Source organism: Alosa pseudoharengus, unplaced genomic scaffold, assembly GCF_046254945.1.
Source record: "Alosa pseudoharengus isolate Yale_2024_CS ecotype anadromous, Long Island Sound unplaced genomic scaffold, YU_APseudo_1.1 YU_APseudo_1.1_scf_14, whole genome shotgun sequence".
Lineage (NCBI taxonomy): Eukaryota > Metazoa > Chordata > Actinopteri > Clupeiformes > Clupeidae > Alosa > Alosa pseudoharengus.
In genome coordinates, this window is record NW_027468609.1 from 8,972,369 (window position 1) to 8,989,590 (window position 17,222).

The 17,222-nt window shown below is 43.1% G+C and overlaps 1 protein-coding gene across 1 annotated transcript in view; it reads left to right on the forward strand.

The window, feature by feature from the left end:
* Window positions 1-13,597, forward strand: part of dym (dymeclin) — a 71,916-nt gene extending 58,319 nt beyond the window's left edge. Inside the window, exons 15-17 of the mRNA XM_076283743.1 lie at window positions 3,591-3,773; window positions 5,005-5,118; window positions 11,996-13,597. Coding sequence (XP_076139858.1) covers window positions 3,591-3,773; window positions 5,005-5,118; window positions 11,996-12,145 — 447 coding nt within the window. The 3' untranslated portion in view covers window positions 12,146-13,597. The remainder of the gene's footprint in view (window positions 1-3,590; window positions 3,774-5,004; window positions 5,119-11,995) is intronic.
* Window positions 13,598-17,222: the final 3,625 nt, after the last annotated feature.

The following is a 17,222-nucleotide window of genomic DNA, read 5'->3' on the forward strand; positions in this document are numbered from 1 at the left end:
ATATGCTTACAGCACTAGTCATGTCTGATAAATGTGTTTAACCTCTAACACTGGTTATAGGTTATGGTGAATATTTGGGAAAGAGGTTGCTGTGTGTAGTGTACAGTGGGGGTCTTGCAGAGGTGGTCTGCCTGAGTCACACAGATCAATAGTCTCTTTCTTCATTCCAGTGAGGTCAGCCCCCGGTAAAGCCAGGCTCATGCTCTGATTTTTCTCACCCTGTACTGTAGCACAGCATCACAGGCAACCCGTAACTCAGTGTTAGGGCCTCAATATAGCCGCAGCTGTAATCACATTAATAATGGCGGCGACAGTCTCCCGCCCCGCTAATATTCCCCACATCACACGGCTCAGCGTCTGGGGCATGCCTCCTCCGGGTGCTGTGGAAACAGCAGAGGGGGAGTTGTGGGAGAGGGGTAGGCTTGTGCGTGATGTTGCTGGGCAGTCAGGTCTGGGCTGGGGCTTATTTCATTAGTGGCTGTAAGCCTCTTTGGGCTCCTGGCCTCCCATGTATCTGCGTCTGGGTGGCTCTCTTGACGGCAGCCTAGAGCTTTAGAGCAGGAAGCACTGCTGTCAGACACTTAACTCGCTACAGTGACCAGAGACCCCATGTGAATTGGGCACAGCCAAAACAGCTCTGGAGGATGCCCAGCTGATGGCTCACAGGCCGAATGGGGGATGGTGGATTTAGGGTGGCAGCTCAAGACTAGAGGGGTCCATGTATCCATGCATGTGATTGGCGGGTAGGTTTAAAGATCGTTGATAAATCTATTTGAAACTGGAGAACCTGTTGACCTGTAGATGAGTTTCACCATCCAGCATCATGTCTCTCTCTGCCCCCTAACACGTCTGTCACAAAGGCATAGACATGCGCACACGAACGTTATAGGCAAATTTAGCTTCAAGCCCGTGGGAACTTGTCTTCTGCAATTTGCTGCTCTCACCCACAAACCTCAGCAGCTTGATGCGGAAATGAGCACAGCAGACTTTTTCAGCCCTGTGAAGTTGATTGATACCCAGGGAAGGGGCATTATATTCACACGGTGCTCATGTTTTGTCACACACTGATAAAGACAGTTTGTGGCTACACTCCACCATGTCTCCCTCTGCACCACATCTTAGTGTATATTTGACATATTTAAAAAGCACTTGCCTGCCAGGTGTCCAGTTAAAGCGTGTTTCTACAGGTTGTTTACTCTTTTAAAGAGTTGTTTCCCGCTGTTGCTTCCTGTTGCTGGTGGTTTGTGTTTGATGTTAGGCCGCATATCGATGTTCTCTCATGTGTGTTTCTATGGTTACTTGACTGAGCAGCCCATTAGAATATGTGGTTATGGTTTTGTTTTGTTTTAGTTTTGTCTTATAATGCAGTGTGTCAATGGCAGTATTCTTATCCTCACATAGAAACTCTTCATTGCTTGTACACATAACAGTTAATAGATCTTCCAAAGACCTTTTTTTCTTACCCCAAAATCACACTTTTGCTGCTTAGTTAAGAAAGACGAACCAAAGGACACAGCATGCTTGCCATGCAACATAGAGCATGGGGAGGGGTCCATGAATGTCACTAGCTAAAGGTGGGTTTACGTGGATACCTTTTATCTGCTTAGAATCTTAATAATCATAAAAATTACATATAAACACCTTGATCGGGATAAAACTGCCGATCCATTTTAACCGGAATGAGAGGGGTGGTGTATTCCATTCTTATTTCGACTGAACAGCCATGTATATGGTCAATCAGGTTGCCAGCTGAAACTTCATTAAGGATTCACATGTCATCTGGAAGTTTTGTTTCCATTCAACATGAGTACATCTCTCTCCCACTAGTACTTGCTGCTGACTCTTATCCACCGGTCTCGGGAGGAAGCTATACACACTACACTAGAATACATTTAGTTAGGCCCAACAAAATAATCAGCTTCTTGTTGTGACTGTCTCCTCCACATCGGCCCAGCAGAACCAGTGCATTGTTATCTCATTGTTTGATTAAAAGGAAGGCGAAGACAATGACAACTGAAACTTTGACTATATTATCAACCTCCATCTTCTCAAGCAAAAGCAAAACAACAACGGCTATTCAGATCAAAGATTCTTGTAAACACCTGATTGGAAATTGTAATTCAAAATAGTTTAATCGGAATGACAAAAAACTGTCCATGTTTTTCTTAGCCAGGTTTTCCTCTGAGACTGAAGTTGAGATTCCAGTCTGCTATCAGAGAGAGCCCAGAGTAGATCTTATCCAATTGCAAATACATGGACATATTATTCTTAGTCTTAGTGCTAGCACATCTCCCTCATGCAGGTCCCTGAATTGAACCAATATTCTACAGATTGGACCAGTTCTCTTTCATTCTCCCACATGAAAAGTGAAGATGGTATCGTGGTGATTTATTTCCTGCTGTCAGAGTTCAGTGGTCTGCTTCATGTTCTCCTCTGATCAGCCTGGAGCACAAATTTCACACCTATCTACTTAATACTTAGAGAACAATAATGAACTACATTTAAACAAGCAGTTTTGTATCCTGTCTGAAAATGGTGACCACATTTTACACCTTTCTCTCTCTCTCTTTGCATTTGATCTGTTTGAAATACTTAGGAGTATATTTTGTGGTGCTAACGGTATTGTACAGGTGTGCTTATGGTACAGGATGTTCCATAAAATGGACTCTCCTCCTTCCCTTCTTTCAAAAGAACATGCTCAGTTGGAGGTCAATAGACATTTCTATGTACACTCAAACAGCATTTCTTGTGACTGTCCTTTAGAGGGCAGTTTGTGTGTTTGTGTTTGTGAGAGAGAGTGTGTGTTGTGGTGGTCCAGGCTGCACTGGATGACAGGTTTCCCAGACAGGTAGAGAATGTTTCTGTTTTGCATACAGTAAAGTGCTGATGTGTTGTCTCGCCCAACCCCAGCGACTCCACAGAGTCTATTGCTCACAGATCAAATCAGCACTGGCCAAGACCCAGCCACAGCAGGCTTGTGCAACCATATAGACACACACACACACACACACACACACACACACACACCACCATATGCACATGCATTCACTCATGAATGTGTTTGTTGACACATTCAAACACTAAGTACTGCCCTTATATGATTACCTATACTGTACATGCTACTCCACATGTAAGTGTACACTGTTTATTTGATGTTTGCTGAATGTTACTTAAAGGAGCACGCCAGCTTTTGGGGTAATTAGCTTATTGGGATAATTAGCCATCTACCCCAGAATTGGATAAGAGGATACATATCCTTCCCTTCTCTGTGTGTGCAACAACCCAGTCTGACACCGTTAGCCACTTAGCATAATTCACTGGAAGTGGGTTAGATAGGTCCTATAGCTCCCTTTCAGATGGCAAATAAGCTGATTTCCCAAAAAGATGGTATGTTCCTTTAAATAAAATGATGGGTTGTTTGACAATCAGAAAGCAGTTTGTTCTTGAAATGTCATTGTGTCTGTTACAACCTCCACTGGCAGAACAGAGGTGAACTAGTATTGACCTTCTGTTGACACTTCTGTTCACTCCGTCTGTCTTCCTTGAGTTATCATACTGAATACTGTACAACTATCTCTGTCCCCTGGCAGGCGCAGGACTTGAATGTCATCGAGGAGGTGATCCGCATGATGCTAGAGATCATCAACTCCTGCCTGTCCAACTCGCTGCACCACAACCCCAACCTGGTATACGCACTGCTCTACAAGAGGGAGCTGTTCGAGCAGTTCCGCTCACACCCCTCCTTCCAGGATATCATGCAGAACCTGGACACGGTGAGCACACATACATACACACACACACACACACACACACACACACACACATCAATGAGAAACCACACATCTTCAAAGACAAGTGCAAACTAGACCATGAACTATGGACAAGCTTATATACAGCTGCCTGAATGCACTCTAATCACACATGTATGTAGAGGCACACTCGCAGGCTTCTACATGCGCCTCCATGCACAGACAACTCCTGACATACATGCACACATGACACGTCACACAGCCTGTAATCCTCTCGCACTGAACACCAGGATGTGAAATAAACAAGGCTTTGTGCACAGAGGCTGGGAGGACTAGGTCTTCCTGCAGCATTCCATTATACAAGGAAAAGAAAAAGGAAACTGTACTACAGATGAAAGTGAAAACATCTCTACTAGCACAGAGAAATGAGAGCGAGAGAGATCCTCCTTTTCCTCCCGCTGGATTTCCGCCTGATAGTGATGTAGCCCTGTAGGGTGGCAAACTAATGAAGAGGGTTTGTGAGCAGTAAATTAGGCTTGTGGGCAAAGCCTCAGATTTAAGTGAAAACATCTGTGGATCTGCACACAGCTCCGATTTCTTTCTTTCTGACTTGCGTTTTAGTTTGTGTTTTATGTTATCTGTCACTGTTTGTATTTATGAATACAACTTTTCCTTTTAATAAAACTCCCTGGCAGAAGAGAGGGGACCTTCCTGCCTAAGTAAAGGATAAATTAAGAGTTGGATTCCAAAACATTATATCTCAATTTTTTAAAGACACTAATAAGTTATTTATTTTTTATGTATTATGTATTTCAAGTAATATCAATACAATTGCAGTTGTTTTGTTTTAGTAGAGTAAAGATAAATAACAATACCCAATTACAGTTCCACTGAAATTACTTTGAAAACAAAAAATATGAAAATTCATTAACATGGAGAATATAGCGTTTTGGAACCAAACTCTTCAATGAAATACTACTGGAGCAACAGAATGAACGTATGCATCTGCCAAGCATTTAAATTATTAAATTATTTTCTCTTGGTGCATGTTGGCAGGATACATTTCTCATAACAATTGTTTTCTTAAAAGGAGTCACCTTTTAACCCTTGCCCTTACCACTTGCTCAACCTCTATAACACATATTTCTTATATCACATAAATAAATGTGATGAGTGTACATAATGTTTTAGGGTTGCTCAGAGACTTCCTCTATCATCGATTTATGGTAGTTCACTCCTCTGCATCTGCCCACAGGTTATCGGCTTCTTCAGCCAGCGACTGGAGCAGGCAGGAGCTGACCTCTCTGTGGAGAGGGTTCAAGAGGTCATCAAGAAAGGTGCAGTGGCCCTGCCCCAAGACCGCTTGAAGGTAACACACATTTATGTTAATATTTTAATTAAAGGACAATTCCGGCACAAAATGAACCTAGGGGTTAATGACACATGTGTACCGAGTTCGACCGTTCTCTGGGATATGTTTTCATGCTAATCGAATGTGACCAGTTTTATCACAAACCGCAAGTTAGCTTATAACGCTAGTGTAACGTTAACAGAGTTAAACAAAAAGAAATCGCTATTTATATACCATTAACAAGGCTCAAAATAGCACCACACTTCGACGGTAACATAATAATGGTCCCTACATGTAAACCGATGCATTGAGAACTTTGATGAGAAGATATAGTTTAGAAAGACAGTACCGTTTACGTATACAGGCAATACAGGCGGGCACCATCTTGGAAAAAGTCACGGCATTTAACCAGTCCAGCGTCGTGCAATGTGAGCTGAACGGTCACGTTACTTTTTCCAAGATGGCGCCCGCTTGGATTGCCTGTATATGTGAATGGTACTGTCTTTCTAAACTATATCTTTTTTAATAAACTGTCTGTACACTTACAACGTTCTCAATGCTTCGGTGGTTGTGGCTAGATGGGATACAGCTAAGAACGGAAGTCACGTAACAGATAGTGAACATCTCCATAGAAATAAACAGTATCAGGACAGGAAGTAACCTAACCCTAACCCTAACCCTTAGCTGTATCCCTTCTAGCCACCACCAGGTATTTGAATTTCATTCTGCCTGCTATGGTAAGCCAATGGAGAGTACAACTAAGAGAGGAGGTACTGTATGTGAATCATCCTTTTTGGATGATTATAGACCAGACACATTGCAGCATTCTGAAGCTGTAATGGTCTCACTACACAAGCAAATAAGCCAGCTAACAATGAATAGCAATAGTACAGCAGTAGTTTGGAAAGAAAACAATAGCCACCAAGTATGACTTGAAGGGCTCAGTTGTCATGAAAGCATGATATTCAATTGAGTCATAGCTGTGTGCAGGCAGCAATTTCCGCTCGTTAGAGACAAGAAGCCTGTCCCACCTCCTCTACTAGATAAACAACTGGAAAAGGTATAATTAGTCGGCAGTGCTGTAGGTGTGGCATTGTTCTCTGGTCTAATCCTTGTTTCGGTAAGACGAGTAACTCGGGGTTCCCACGGGTCATGGAATTTCTGGAATATCATGGAATTTTAAAGTCGGGGACTATCAGGGAATTGTGTTGAGGCAGTTTAAAATTCACTTGCCAAAATACATTAATACAAATATATTTCCAAGCAACATTTATCCGATTATTGACTTTTTCCATTACTGCTTGCTTGAGTGGTTGTGATTGGCCTTACTTTGTTTTTGAGATAAATAATAGATAAACAAAGATTCTAGAACGCTACAAGCTGAACTTGTCAAGCCAAGAACCAGAGACCGTACTCGATGTAATCTGTATTGAGAAACACCTTGTCTCTCGTCTTGCAGAGGTGCACACTCGCTATACTGTAACTAGTTTTTCATGTGGGAGTGAAAACACACACACACTTGACGACTAAGTGAGACAATTCATTATGGATTACGGATTGTTCTTATCTGACACGTTAACACACTGTATGTGGAAGAGGCTTAATTGAATGAAGAGGGATGTAGCAGGGGGAACAGGGAGCATTACCATGGAGAGGGTTGGATATAGGAAAGGGCCGGGTCTGATCTTCATCAGCACTAATGGCCTCTATACACCTATCCGTCATCCCACCTGCACCGATGCCGCAATAACGACCTCTCAAGGAGAGCAGCACGCCAGGGACACGCGGTCGTCCTCGAGCACATAAATCTGCCGCTGGCGCGCGGCACCTCCTCGCTATCCGAGAGGGGCAGCCCGGCCCAGAGAACGCTTCCCAGCGGGCCATAAATCAGGCCTGCGGCACGTGGGCACGGTCTGCGCTGAGTCGTCCATCTGTGGGGGGATGACGGCCTTAATTGTGCTTTCGGTCACGTGGTCGGTGTTCCGTGGGTCAGAGATGGGCATACATCTCTTTCAGAGCCGTGGGATGGAGAACACTTCCTCACAAAACGCCTTCTTTCTCTTCCCCTGTACTCTAATTACAGTCCCCTGTGCCTCTGGCATAGGATTGTATGTGAGTGTGGGTGGGTGAGAAGGTGGCATATGTTTCAATGGCACATGAGAGTGATGGCATCCTGGCTGCAAGGCCTAATGGCTGCTGCTCCTGACCTTTAGCAGGAGCTAATTAGCCCAGAGATGCTTCAGTGTTCTCCATCACAGCAGAGCGAGCAACCCTCCTCAGCAGGCCTGCAGCTTCTCCTCACACCAACCCTTTCCGATAAAAACCCATGATCTCACAAATGGTCGAGTCAAGACATCCTTGCTAGTGTTTTAGTACATTCAATAATAATGCACAAGTTGATTGACTCATTGAAGCCATAGTTTTACTACATAGCATGTTTCTGTTTGCGACACCCAACCCCAAGGAAGAACAGAGTTGTCGTATGTGCCTTTGAGGTCATGTTGTCAGAAACAGGAAGTGCAGATCACAGACTGCGGTGTGGTCGGCCGCCCGACTCTGCACGTAACTCGCCGTCTGCTGTCTAGCGCGGCTGCTGCAGCAGCATGTGCCAGAAACCAGGTCAGTCATCCCAGCACTCAAATCAGCCGTGAGCCTTGTCGGTTCTGTCTGCCGCTCATCACCCCCCCCCCCCCCACACACACACACACACACATACACACACACATACTCACACACACATACTCACACACACACATACTCACACACACCCCAGGGGGAACCTCACCACAGAGATTTATGTGCTGTGAAATTATCAATAAGCCCATTATTGAGCTTTCGACACACATAGCTGCACTTACGGCAACTATTTTTATACAAAAAAAAAGACAGCAATCTTGAGGAATCCGAACACAGACAGAAGAGGCTTTGACCCAGTCAATCAGCCTGCCTCATAAGTCTGCATCAAACTTGTGTAATGTTTGTGAGCCAGATATCCCCTCACCACCACCACAACACTGAACACACACACACACACGCGCGCGCCTCCGTTCCTACACTCCCCAACATATCAAGAAAGACTGATGTAAATAGATTCAACCCCCCTCGCTTCTCCAGGCAGAACTTACTCACGGCTGGCTGCCATGCTCTTTGGTAGTGCTTAGGCTGGGTCAGGCCGACATGGAGCCGACATGGTTCAGCAGTTCCCTTAGCTGCATTGAGCAGCCCTGGAGCCCTGCTTTCCAAGAGGTTTGCATCCTTTGGCTTAGTGGCTGGTTGAGTTCCTGTGCTGTCCTTAAGCAGTTGACTCTGGCAAAGGCATTAAGGATAACCTAGCATCATTCTGCTAGCTATTCTAGAATAATTCAGTTCAGTTGAATAATTATACAATTGTCAGCAGATTAACTGTTTCCTAATGGCAAGCTTATATGTTTTGCAAGTTTTGTATGTCTACCTTATTTATGTGTTTGTGTTTTTCTGTTGGTCTGTATTCTATAATCTTGCATGTTTGTATGTGTATGTTTCTCTTCATTCCCTGTGTGTGAGTGCGGGGAAGAAAGTGGAACATTTCTGCTCTGATGATGAGATTTTAAAGAAGTGTCCAGAAGGAGGGAAAGCTCTAGGGAACAGCCTGTGTCCATCTCACCAGCGTCCTCGCGGCACAGTCTGTCCCTGTTCCGCCTCCCCGCGCCACTGACACTGCAGCCAGACAGAGACAAAGGATTCATCCAGGGCTAGCCAGCCAGTCCGCCAGACTGCCTGCCCATTACCCCCCATCCATCCGTCTCTCTGTCTCTATCTGTGTCTCTCTCTTCCCCTCTCATTCTCCCTCTTTCTCTTTTTCCTCCCCCTCCTTTTTTTTCTCCCTTGCTTTTGAATATCAACAGAGACGGCCCTGTGTTGTTCCCCTGGCCATTGAGCACAGTAGCTGGGAGCGCCAGTAAGCGACAGCGCCAGTGGAATGTATTGTTTGGCTAGCACTGACTTTCTCTGTAGTGATAAGCTATAGACAGTCTGGCTCCTTAGGAGGCAAGGGAGGATCTAACATGGAAACACTCCCTCCACCCGCCACCCTAACCAACACGCGGACACACACACACACACACACACACCCCGAAGACCTTATAAAGACAGATATAAACATGAGTTGGTAAACAACATAACATAAGACATCAACATAAGACATTTACTCTGTTGTATGTAGATATTCAGGTAGATAGAACTTGAGCGTAACTGTTGCGTTCATAGTTAATTGACTGATGATGCAACTGAAGGATTGTTGTTTCTGTGTTTCTATGCTTAACTGATGTGATTTTGTTGGTATGTAGGTCTGTGTTTATTTTGGTGTTCTTAGTCTGTGCATTGTGGTTCTTGTGTTTGTGAGAGTGTAGTGATGAGCGCTTGTTGTGTTGATCTCTTCGCAGTCGCCTGCCCTGCCTGTCTGGCCTGTAGGAGTGCAGTGGGAACAGGGAGTTCTCTGGGCAGATAGCAGCACAGTTGTGAGGGAGGGAGGAAGGGAGGGGGGAGGGGGGGGGGTGGAGAGGACTGACTGATGTGGGGTAGGGGGAAGCTTGGAGCTCAGCAAACCATGACCCAATCCTGGACACTGTCTGGACCTTTACTTCTCAGGAAATGCTGAGGGGCCAGTGCGTGGGTGTTGCACTCTGGACCTGACCTTGTTCTGTGGTTATGGCAACACAGTAGGCATATTGCAGAGGTGTGAGTTCAGACTCCCACACTGCAACAGTAGATATGTGCAGCAGCAGCAGCCCTCCGCTAATGGAGCTTTGTATTGACCAAAGCCAGTCAAACTCTTAGCCATATCAGTCTGCAGCTAAATGGTTGTTGAGGCTGAGAGAGGTAGCTGGAGGGGTGTGGTGCACTCAGGGCTTGTGTGGTGTTTGATGATCCCATCTATAGGCCATCTTCATACTTAAATATGTTAAGTCTTAAATATGTTAAAATATTATGCAGTAGGTCTTAAATACTCAGTTTGGAACTGATAACTGATACAAACTTTGCAGCGTATTAATTAACTTCCCTAGTAATTCTGGGACTCGGATTTGCGAGAAGACCATGTGTCAGTACACAGCATTCCCTTACCCAGACACATCTCATTCGGAATGCAAAGTTGGTTTTGGACTCCTCGGGATGTTCTTTCAGGTCTGGTATGCATCACCCTACCCTGACCCTGCCCATGCCAGTTGGCAGGTGGGATTCCCAGTTTACCACAGGCCTGATTGGCAGTGCCCCTGACCCCCCACACACCCCTCCCTCGCTTCATAACAGCTACCTACTGTCTTGCCCATGCACAATTAACACGGGGTGTAGCCCAGAATCCTCTGTCCACCCCTGAATAGCCCAGGGTTGAAGCACATGACCAGTCAGGGGTCTGGGTCCCGCACTGAAACCTGAGCAGTTGCTGATGGTATATTATTGATATGGGTCAAAGTGGAGCAGCCGCTGACCTGCTGTTGTGCTGCTCAGATCATACCAGTACAGGGATCCGTCTGAAAACGGTTCACTGCTGCCTGCTTGGCTTGGGTTAGGCAAATTTGAGCCTGCCTGCTTATCTCCCTGCTGTTGTGTTGCTTCTTTATTGTATTAGGTATACTGGGCCAGGTTTGGTTGGTACTAAACAGCACGCCATGTGTCTAGGCCAGGGGTCGGCAACCCTCTCTGTTGGCTCCCTGGCTTTGTTTAAAAAATATATATATATTTTACTTTTTATTTGTATTTCTTCAAAATGAATATTAAAAGATTAAAACACCTGATGATCTCTCATGGCACACTAGTGTGCCCCGGCACAGTGGTTGAAAAACACCGGCCTACACCATGTAAAATGTGTAAAAAAACATATGTCTATTTAAAACACATCATAGGATATGTCACATCTACTGCTGTGGCTTGAGTGGACAAGCAAGCTATGGTGTCAATCTCCCCAAAAAGTCGTGGAGTAAAACAGATCAATTTAATAATCAATTTAATGCTTGAATGAATGTTTGCCTTCACCACCACTGCGACTCAATTATCGGTGGGATTGTCTGCAGACAGAGGACACGCAAAATGTAATGTTGAAGACATCTCAAAAGTAGACCCTTCTGAGAGAGCTGATATCCATGCAGACCAAATGCCATGCCATGCAACATTGCGAAAGTTAAAGTTGCCCAGCAATTCAGAACTTTTCCTTCGCTACCAGCTTTCATGAAAACGGGCTTGTAGTTTTGTGTGATCCTCAGGGAAACAATGAAATCGCTATGGAACATTGCATTTGGACACAGAGCAAAAATGTCAAGGCATGCTTAGCCTACATGCCAGCAGCAACATCCATATTATAAGTGTATTGTTATGATTATTATTACGATTGTTACTATTATAATGTGGAGCAACAGTTTGAGCAAGGCAAAAGAGAGATGGGGATGAGAACCGTTTAGAATCCATTTAAAGACACAGAAGTCTATTTTGGACTACTCAACTGTTTGATTAGCCTAAGTTCTGGCCTGTCATTCAATTTTAAACATATTTGCTAACCCTTGATTCAGGTGATGTTGGTAAGCTAGTTCAGACCAATAGGCTGAAGACTGCTTGCATTTAAAGGGCTTCAATATTGTTGTTGTTTAACCTAAAAATGGTGACTGCACATATACAACATCTGTTTCCATAAGAGAGGCAGCCTGTCTTAATTTTAAAAGTTTTTTGTGTTGTCAACAATATTTGGTTTATTCTCATTTGGGATGGTGTCCTCTCCAGGCGAATGACTTTATTTAACTGTCCTGAGATCAATAAGGAAATAAAGCAAAGCATTTAGCATCACATCTTCAAGCACCTAACCTCAAAATTCACAGAGGTTTCTAATCTATGTTCCTGGCTGATTGAATTCTCTTTTTTCCCCTTTCAGAAATTTCCAGAACTTAAGTTTAAGTACGTGGAGGAGGATCAGCCTGAGGATTTTTTTGTGCCCTACGTCTGGTCATTGGTCTTCAACTCAGCTGTGGGCCTCTACTGGAACCCCCAGGGCATTGAGCTCTTCAGCATGGACTCCAGCTGAATGTCTGTGTGGCGGTCCTGATGCCTCTGCATATTGGTGTGGGGTATGAGTGTGTATAGTTTTGGAAGTGCCTCTTACCCTGTGGAATGATTGGGTATGTGTGTGGCAGGGTATCTGGACTCTACGAAGAGGCATTGGGCCGTGTTGCTTGTCCTCCTTGCTCATATCAGGCTCTTGTGCTTCCACTGTTCAGCCCAACTGCACAACCACCTGTGCACCGGCTCACAGCTGCAGGGGAAGGATGCGGCAGAATGGGTGCCTCGTCTTCTGTGGCCTGCTCGACGCTCAGTCTGACCAACTGACTTTAGTGAGCTGCACTGAAATCTGGGTACGGTAAAGATATACTTCCTAAGAATTTTATGACGCAGTTTAAGAGTTTCTACATGGGTTTGTGGAAGGGAAAATGCAATATATTTGTTTTTTGAAGGTTCCTGCTGTGTGTAAATCTTTGCTCAGTCATTTGTGACTGCTCAAACTACAGTTTACATTGTGTGTTCATGTCAAAACAGAAGATGTGGTTTTGTCTCTTACCAAACAGATTTCTGCAGTTTATTAAAGTCATTGTTCAGAATGTAGCCTTGGTCAGGACGTTATCCCTGACAACATCCCTGTAAACTGGTTCAACACCTCAGTAAGACATGGTATGCTTATTCCTGTTATTATAAAGCAGTGCTTTTTATTTACGTCTTTTTGTAATAATTTATTTATTGTTATAAATTAGATGAGATATTTGTTCACTACAAAATAATTGATATTCTGCTTTCTTGGTCAATAAGCACCAAAATTATTTTTGTATAGTATTTCAGAAATTGTCTCATTTTCACAGAGAGAAAATATTGTGTTTTTTTAGCAAGGCTCAATGTAAGGTTGTTGGTCATGAAACCTAAAATAGTATCAAAGTGACTCATTAATATTAAGCCTTACATAATGTCAACCAGGCAGTGCATGTACATTCATTGTATAAATTAATGCAGAGCATGTTTGCTTTTACCCTCAGTGGTTCTTTTGAAGAACCTATAGATAATTTGATCTTTTGTCATCACTCTTGGTAAAGAGAATAGCCAGGTTAATGAATCTTTTTGCCCGTTATGAGGGGCAGTTGATGTGCATGGTGCAGTTGCACCTCATCTTAAGAGGGGACTATCTGTTACTGGCTGCCAAATTTACATTTACATTTAACATTAACATGTTACACCACCCCAGGCATTTCAGGCCAACCAGGCGCTAGTCATGCCTGTAAGTTTATCAACATGTTTATCTTTAAGTTGTTTATTTTTTTATTTTTATTTATGCGATTCTGAAAAACGATTTCTGGTTAAAGGAGAGATATGATCTGTCAGAAAATGTTGCTCACATGCTAGTACAAAAAGACTGGAATGTTACTCCACTCAGGTAATGACATGATAATGTACCAAATTAAATAATCATCAATAAACAAATTTATTCCCCCTGGTTTGACTATGACCTTTTTCACTGTTGGGTTTATTTTCTCTTTGTTTTGTTTTAGTTTCTTTATCGCTCCTCATTTCTCCACAAATATATCACTCATAGACATGCTGCTGATAACAAGACCATAAAGTAAGCGGTGATCTCTCTCCACTTGGTATTTCTTCCAGTTCACTAAAACTGACACAAAATGTGTTGTCCAGGGGGTACTTGGCTTACTTCCAACATCATTTACATTAGTTTTCCTTTGATCTTTATCCCTGTTTCCCAGTGTCCTGGAAACCAGTTGGAATTAGGACTGATTATTTCCTCTGCCGTCTCTTTTTTGTTTTCTGTGTTTGACGTGGGTGTGTGTGTATGTGAAGGGTCACTTTATCTGTTGTGAAACCACCTTTCAGATAACAGGACAAATGTATGCCCTACAGGTTTCTGACAGTGTAGTAAGAGCAATAATGTTTGGTTATTGCCTCTATGCTGTACTGTTATAGGATATGGTTGACAGATCATCATCAAGTGCTAATTAAAGAATATCCAATGCCATGCTCCTGAATTGGGTACAGAAAAATAGGAATCTTCAATGAAGGTGTTGATGAAGCACTGAAAACATTTTGCACAATATACACAATATATTTTTTCAGAGGTTGATATTCCAATGATTTGTTCTCGTCATTATCATATGAGGATGTGGTGTGAGTGATCTTGATCTGTGGTCTCTAGCAAACCACCCAAATATTCCTCATTCCAGCAATCCTAGTACCATAGGAATACTATGTGGTCTTAGACACTGCATATGAGATGAACAGGACAAACAGGATACATTTGGCCCACAGGTTACTGAGGTCTATAACATTGTATTCAACTGATGTATTCCAAATTAAAATGTCTAGAATTCAATTCATGTATTGTTTGTGACGTGACATAGCTTAGTATGGCTTATCTACTTTTCAGCTTTGTGAGAATATGCCTTAGATTTCGATATTGTTGCCAAGCCCATCACTTTGCGCCTATTTGCACTGGAAGTGTTGTACAATGCAGATAAACCTGAAAGAACCAGGCATCATCTCTCTCTCTCTCTCTTTCTCTCTCTCTCTCCCTTAAAACTGCATCCTATCCCGTTGTGTTGTACGCTCTCCTGCCCTGCCTCCCCCTTCACTCGGACTCTGTGGCCGCTTTGAGGAGTCACAGGCAGATGGCTACAGGCAGTTTTTTTGTGGCTGTGCTATTTGATGCCATCCCGTGTGTTAAGACAAGCCTAGGGCATGACTGGACCTGTGACGTGCTCAGGCACAGTACACAATGTAAGTCCCCTGCATGACAGGCTGCACACCAATAGAAATGTAATTATATAAGATAATTTCACATTGGGCCTTGGAAACATAAAAGCACTGGTCATTCTCAACAGAGGCTTTCCTCCATTACAATGAGGTCTGTCATATTAACATCCTGCTCCCCTTCTCCTGGAGGCTTACATACTGAAATTGAAACCACTTTCTTTCTGTCTTTCAAGCTAAATACTAAAATGTGTTTTCTGTTCTTGTTTACTGTGAACCAGCTAATTACCTCTAGACAATTGATATTGCTATATTTTCAACATGCCCTATATTATAGAACGGTAATAACTGTCTTGTATATTCATTTTATTCATTCAGATGTCTGTGTTTTACACCTTAAACCCAGCATGCACAGTTAGAACACTACAACTGTCAACCTCGAAAAAGTGGCATATGGAAACATCAACGTAAACTGCTTATTTGTGCCATGACTGACTAGCCCTTGGTGTGTTCTTGGATTGTTCCATATCAGGATTGCCCAGCTGAAGTGATCTTTGGCCACAAAAAAGGTCAGGATCAACTCACTTTCTAACTTTTTACACAAAGAGATTGTATGTTGCTTTGGCACCATGGGCTGGTGGTATGATACAAGATGTGGCTGACCATAATGAAAATTATCCTGGATGCTGTGAATCATGACATTTGGAATAGACATGGGTTTTGAACACCGGAATGGACAATACTGTAGGTATTGTTAATGTTATACAGGGGTAAATCTGATACACAGAGGCACACTAAATGTGACCTATATTAATGAAATACATAACTTTTTTCTGATCCAAAGAGAATTACGGGGTTCATTAATTTGCATTAACCATTTGTTAGAGCCAAGACGGCAATTCCATAATTTGCCTAAATGTTGCAAGATCAACTAACAAAACAATTAGGCTACAACTATTTCATTAACTGAAGGCATACAGTCTCCAGTAGGCTAAATGTAGGCTACTAATCATGGTTTAAAATGACAATTGAGGGTTGAGAATAATAAACAAAAACAAAAAGGATTTGTGACATGTCATTTTCTTTTAAATCATTATAATTCTACTGGGTGTTGCCACTGAGAGCATCCTCGTGTGCAAAGCTTGACTGCTATTAGTAGTCTGTTGAAGAGTAAAACTACCCTATACTGTTTGATTCATTTATGAGGCGATGTGGTCTGATCTTCTAATATCTAACACCATTTCTAACCGATGCGAGAACACAGGGTAACAGTCGGAATCGATGTGTATGAAACCACTGTGCAACTTCATGATGTTGTAACTTTAGCAACAGCTTGACTTCACAGCGCCAGCAAGCAGTTCAGCTACCGTCTGCCACAACATCGTGTGCCGAAGTCTGCTCGGTGAGCTAAGCTCTTGTGCGGCGCCAGTGGGGAATCTACGAACAATAGGGCTGAGCCATTGACTGGAGGCGCCTCCCAAACACACACACACACACACACACACACAGGCATCATTACCTTCCTTCCCATTGCCCTGCAGCGACGCTGACTGGCACCCAAATTAACATAGTGCGTCTCTCCTACTGTCTAGGACACAATTAGGCTCCAGTGGCCTTCTGCGCCAACACAACAGCCTGTCTGGCAGCTTTAAAGAGACACGTAACCTACCTTCTCTTTCAATAGCTTAGTTCAGCATTAGACTGAAAATTTTCAAGTTGCCAGTCCCTCTATTTACATGTGCAGGTATTTGGACGTGGATATAGGCCTACTTTGCCAGTGCGTTAAAATATCAAGGTGTCCGCGATGCTTTTTTAGATCTCTTGGTGTAAAGTCTTTAAAACTGGCCACAGTTTTTTTTTTTGCAATGGGTTTAAACATGACATGTTTGCCACTATTAAAAACATCAGCCATCAATCAAAATAAAATGTTGTTTCAGAAACAGACCAAGACACTGCTAAAACACGCGTACCAAGTCCGTTTGGATAAACGCATCTTTAAATTAAATGTTCCCCCCTTTACATAATTTAAGTAGGCTATCCATTAATAGGTTGACCTAATTTGTATCTATTTGTAGTTTATAGCCTAGTCAGATTGCAGGGTGAGTTGGTCAACTGTAGGCCCTATCACCTGTTTGTTTCTTTTATTTATAGGCTATATAGAGAGAATGACTTGATAAAAATGGAGCAAAGGCGTAGGCTACTGCTTTCGTTTCCCAGGCCTAGGGTAACCTCAGTTTACGTTCAGCCAGATGGCGGCAGTAGTTCACCCAACGTCAGGGAGAATGCCGAGGCGGTCTACACACAGTTATGGTAGGCTATTGGCCTATTTGTTTTAATAGTAATAATAATAATAATAACAA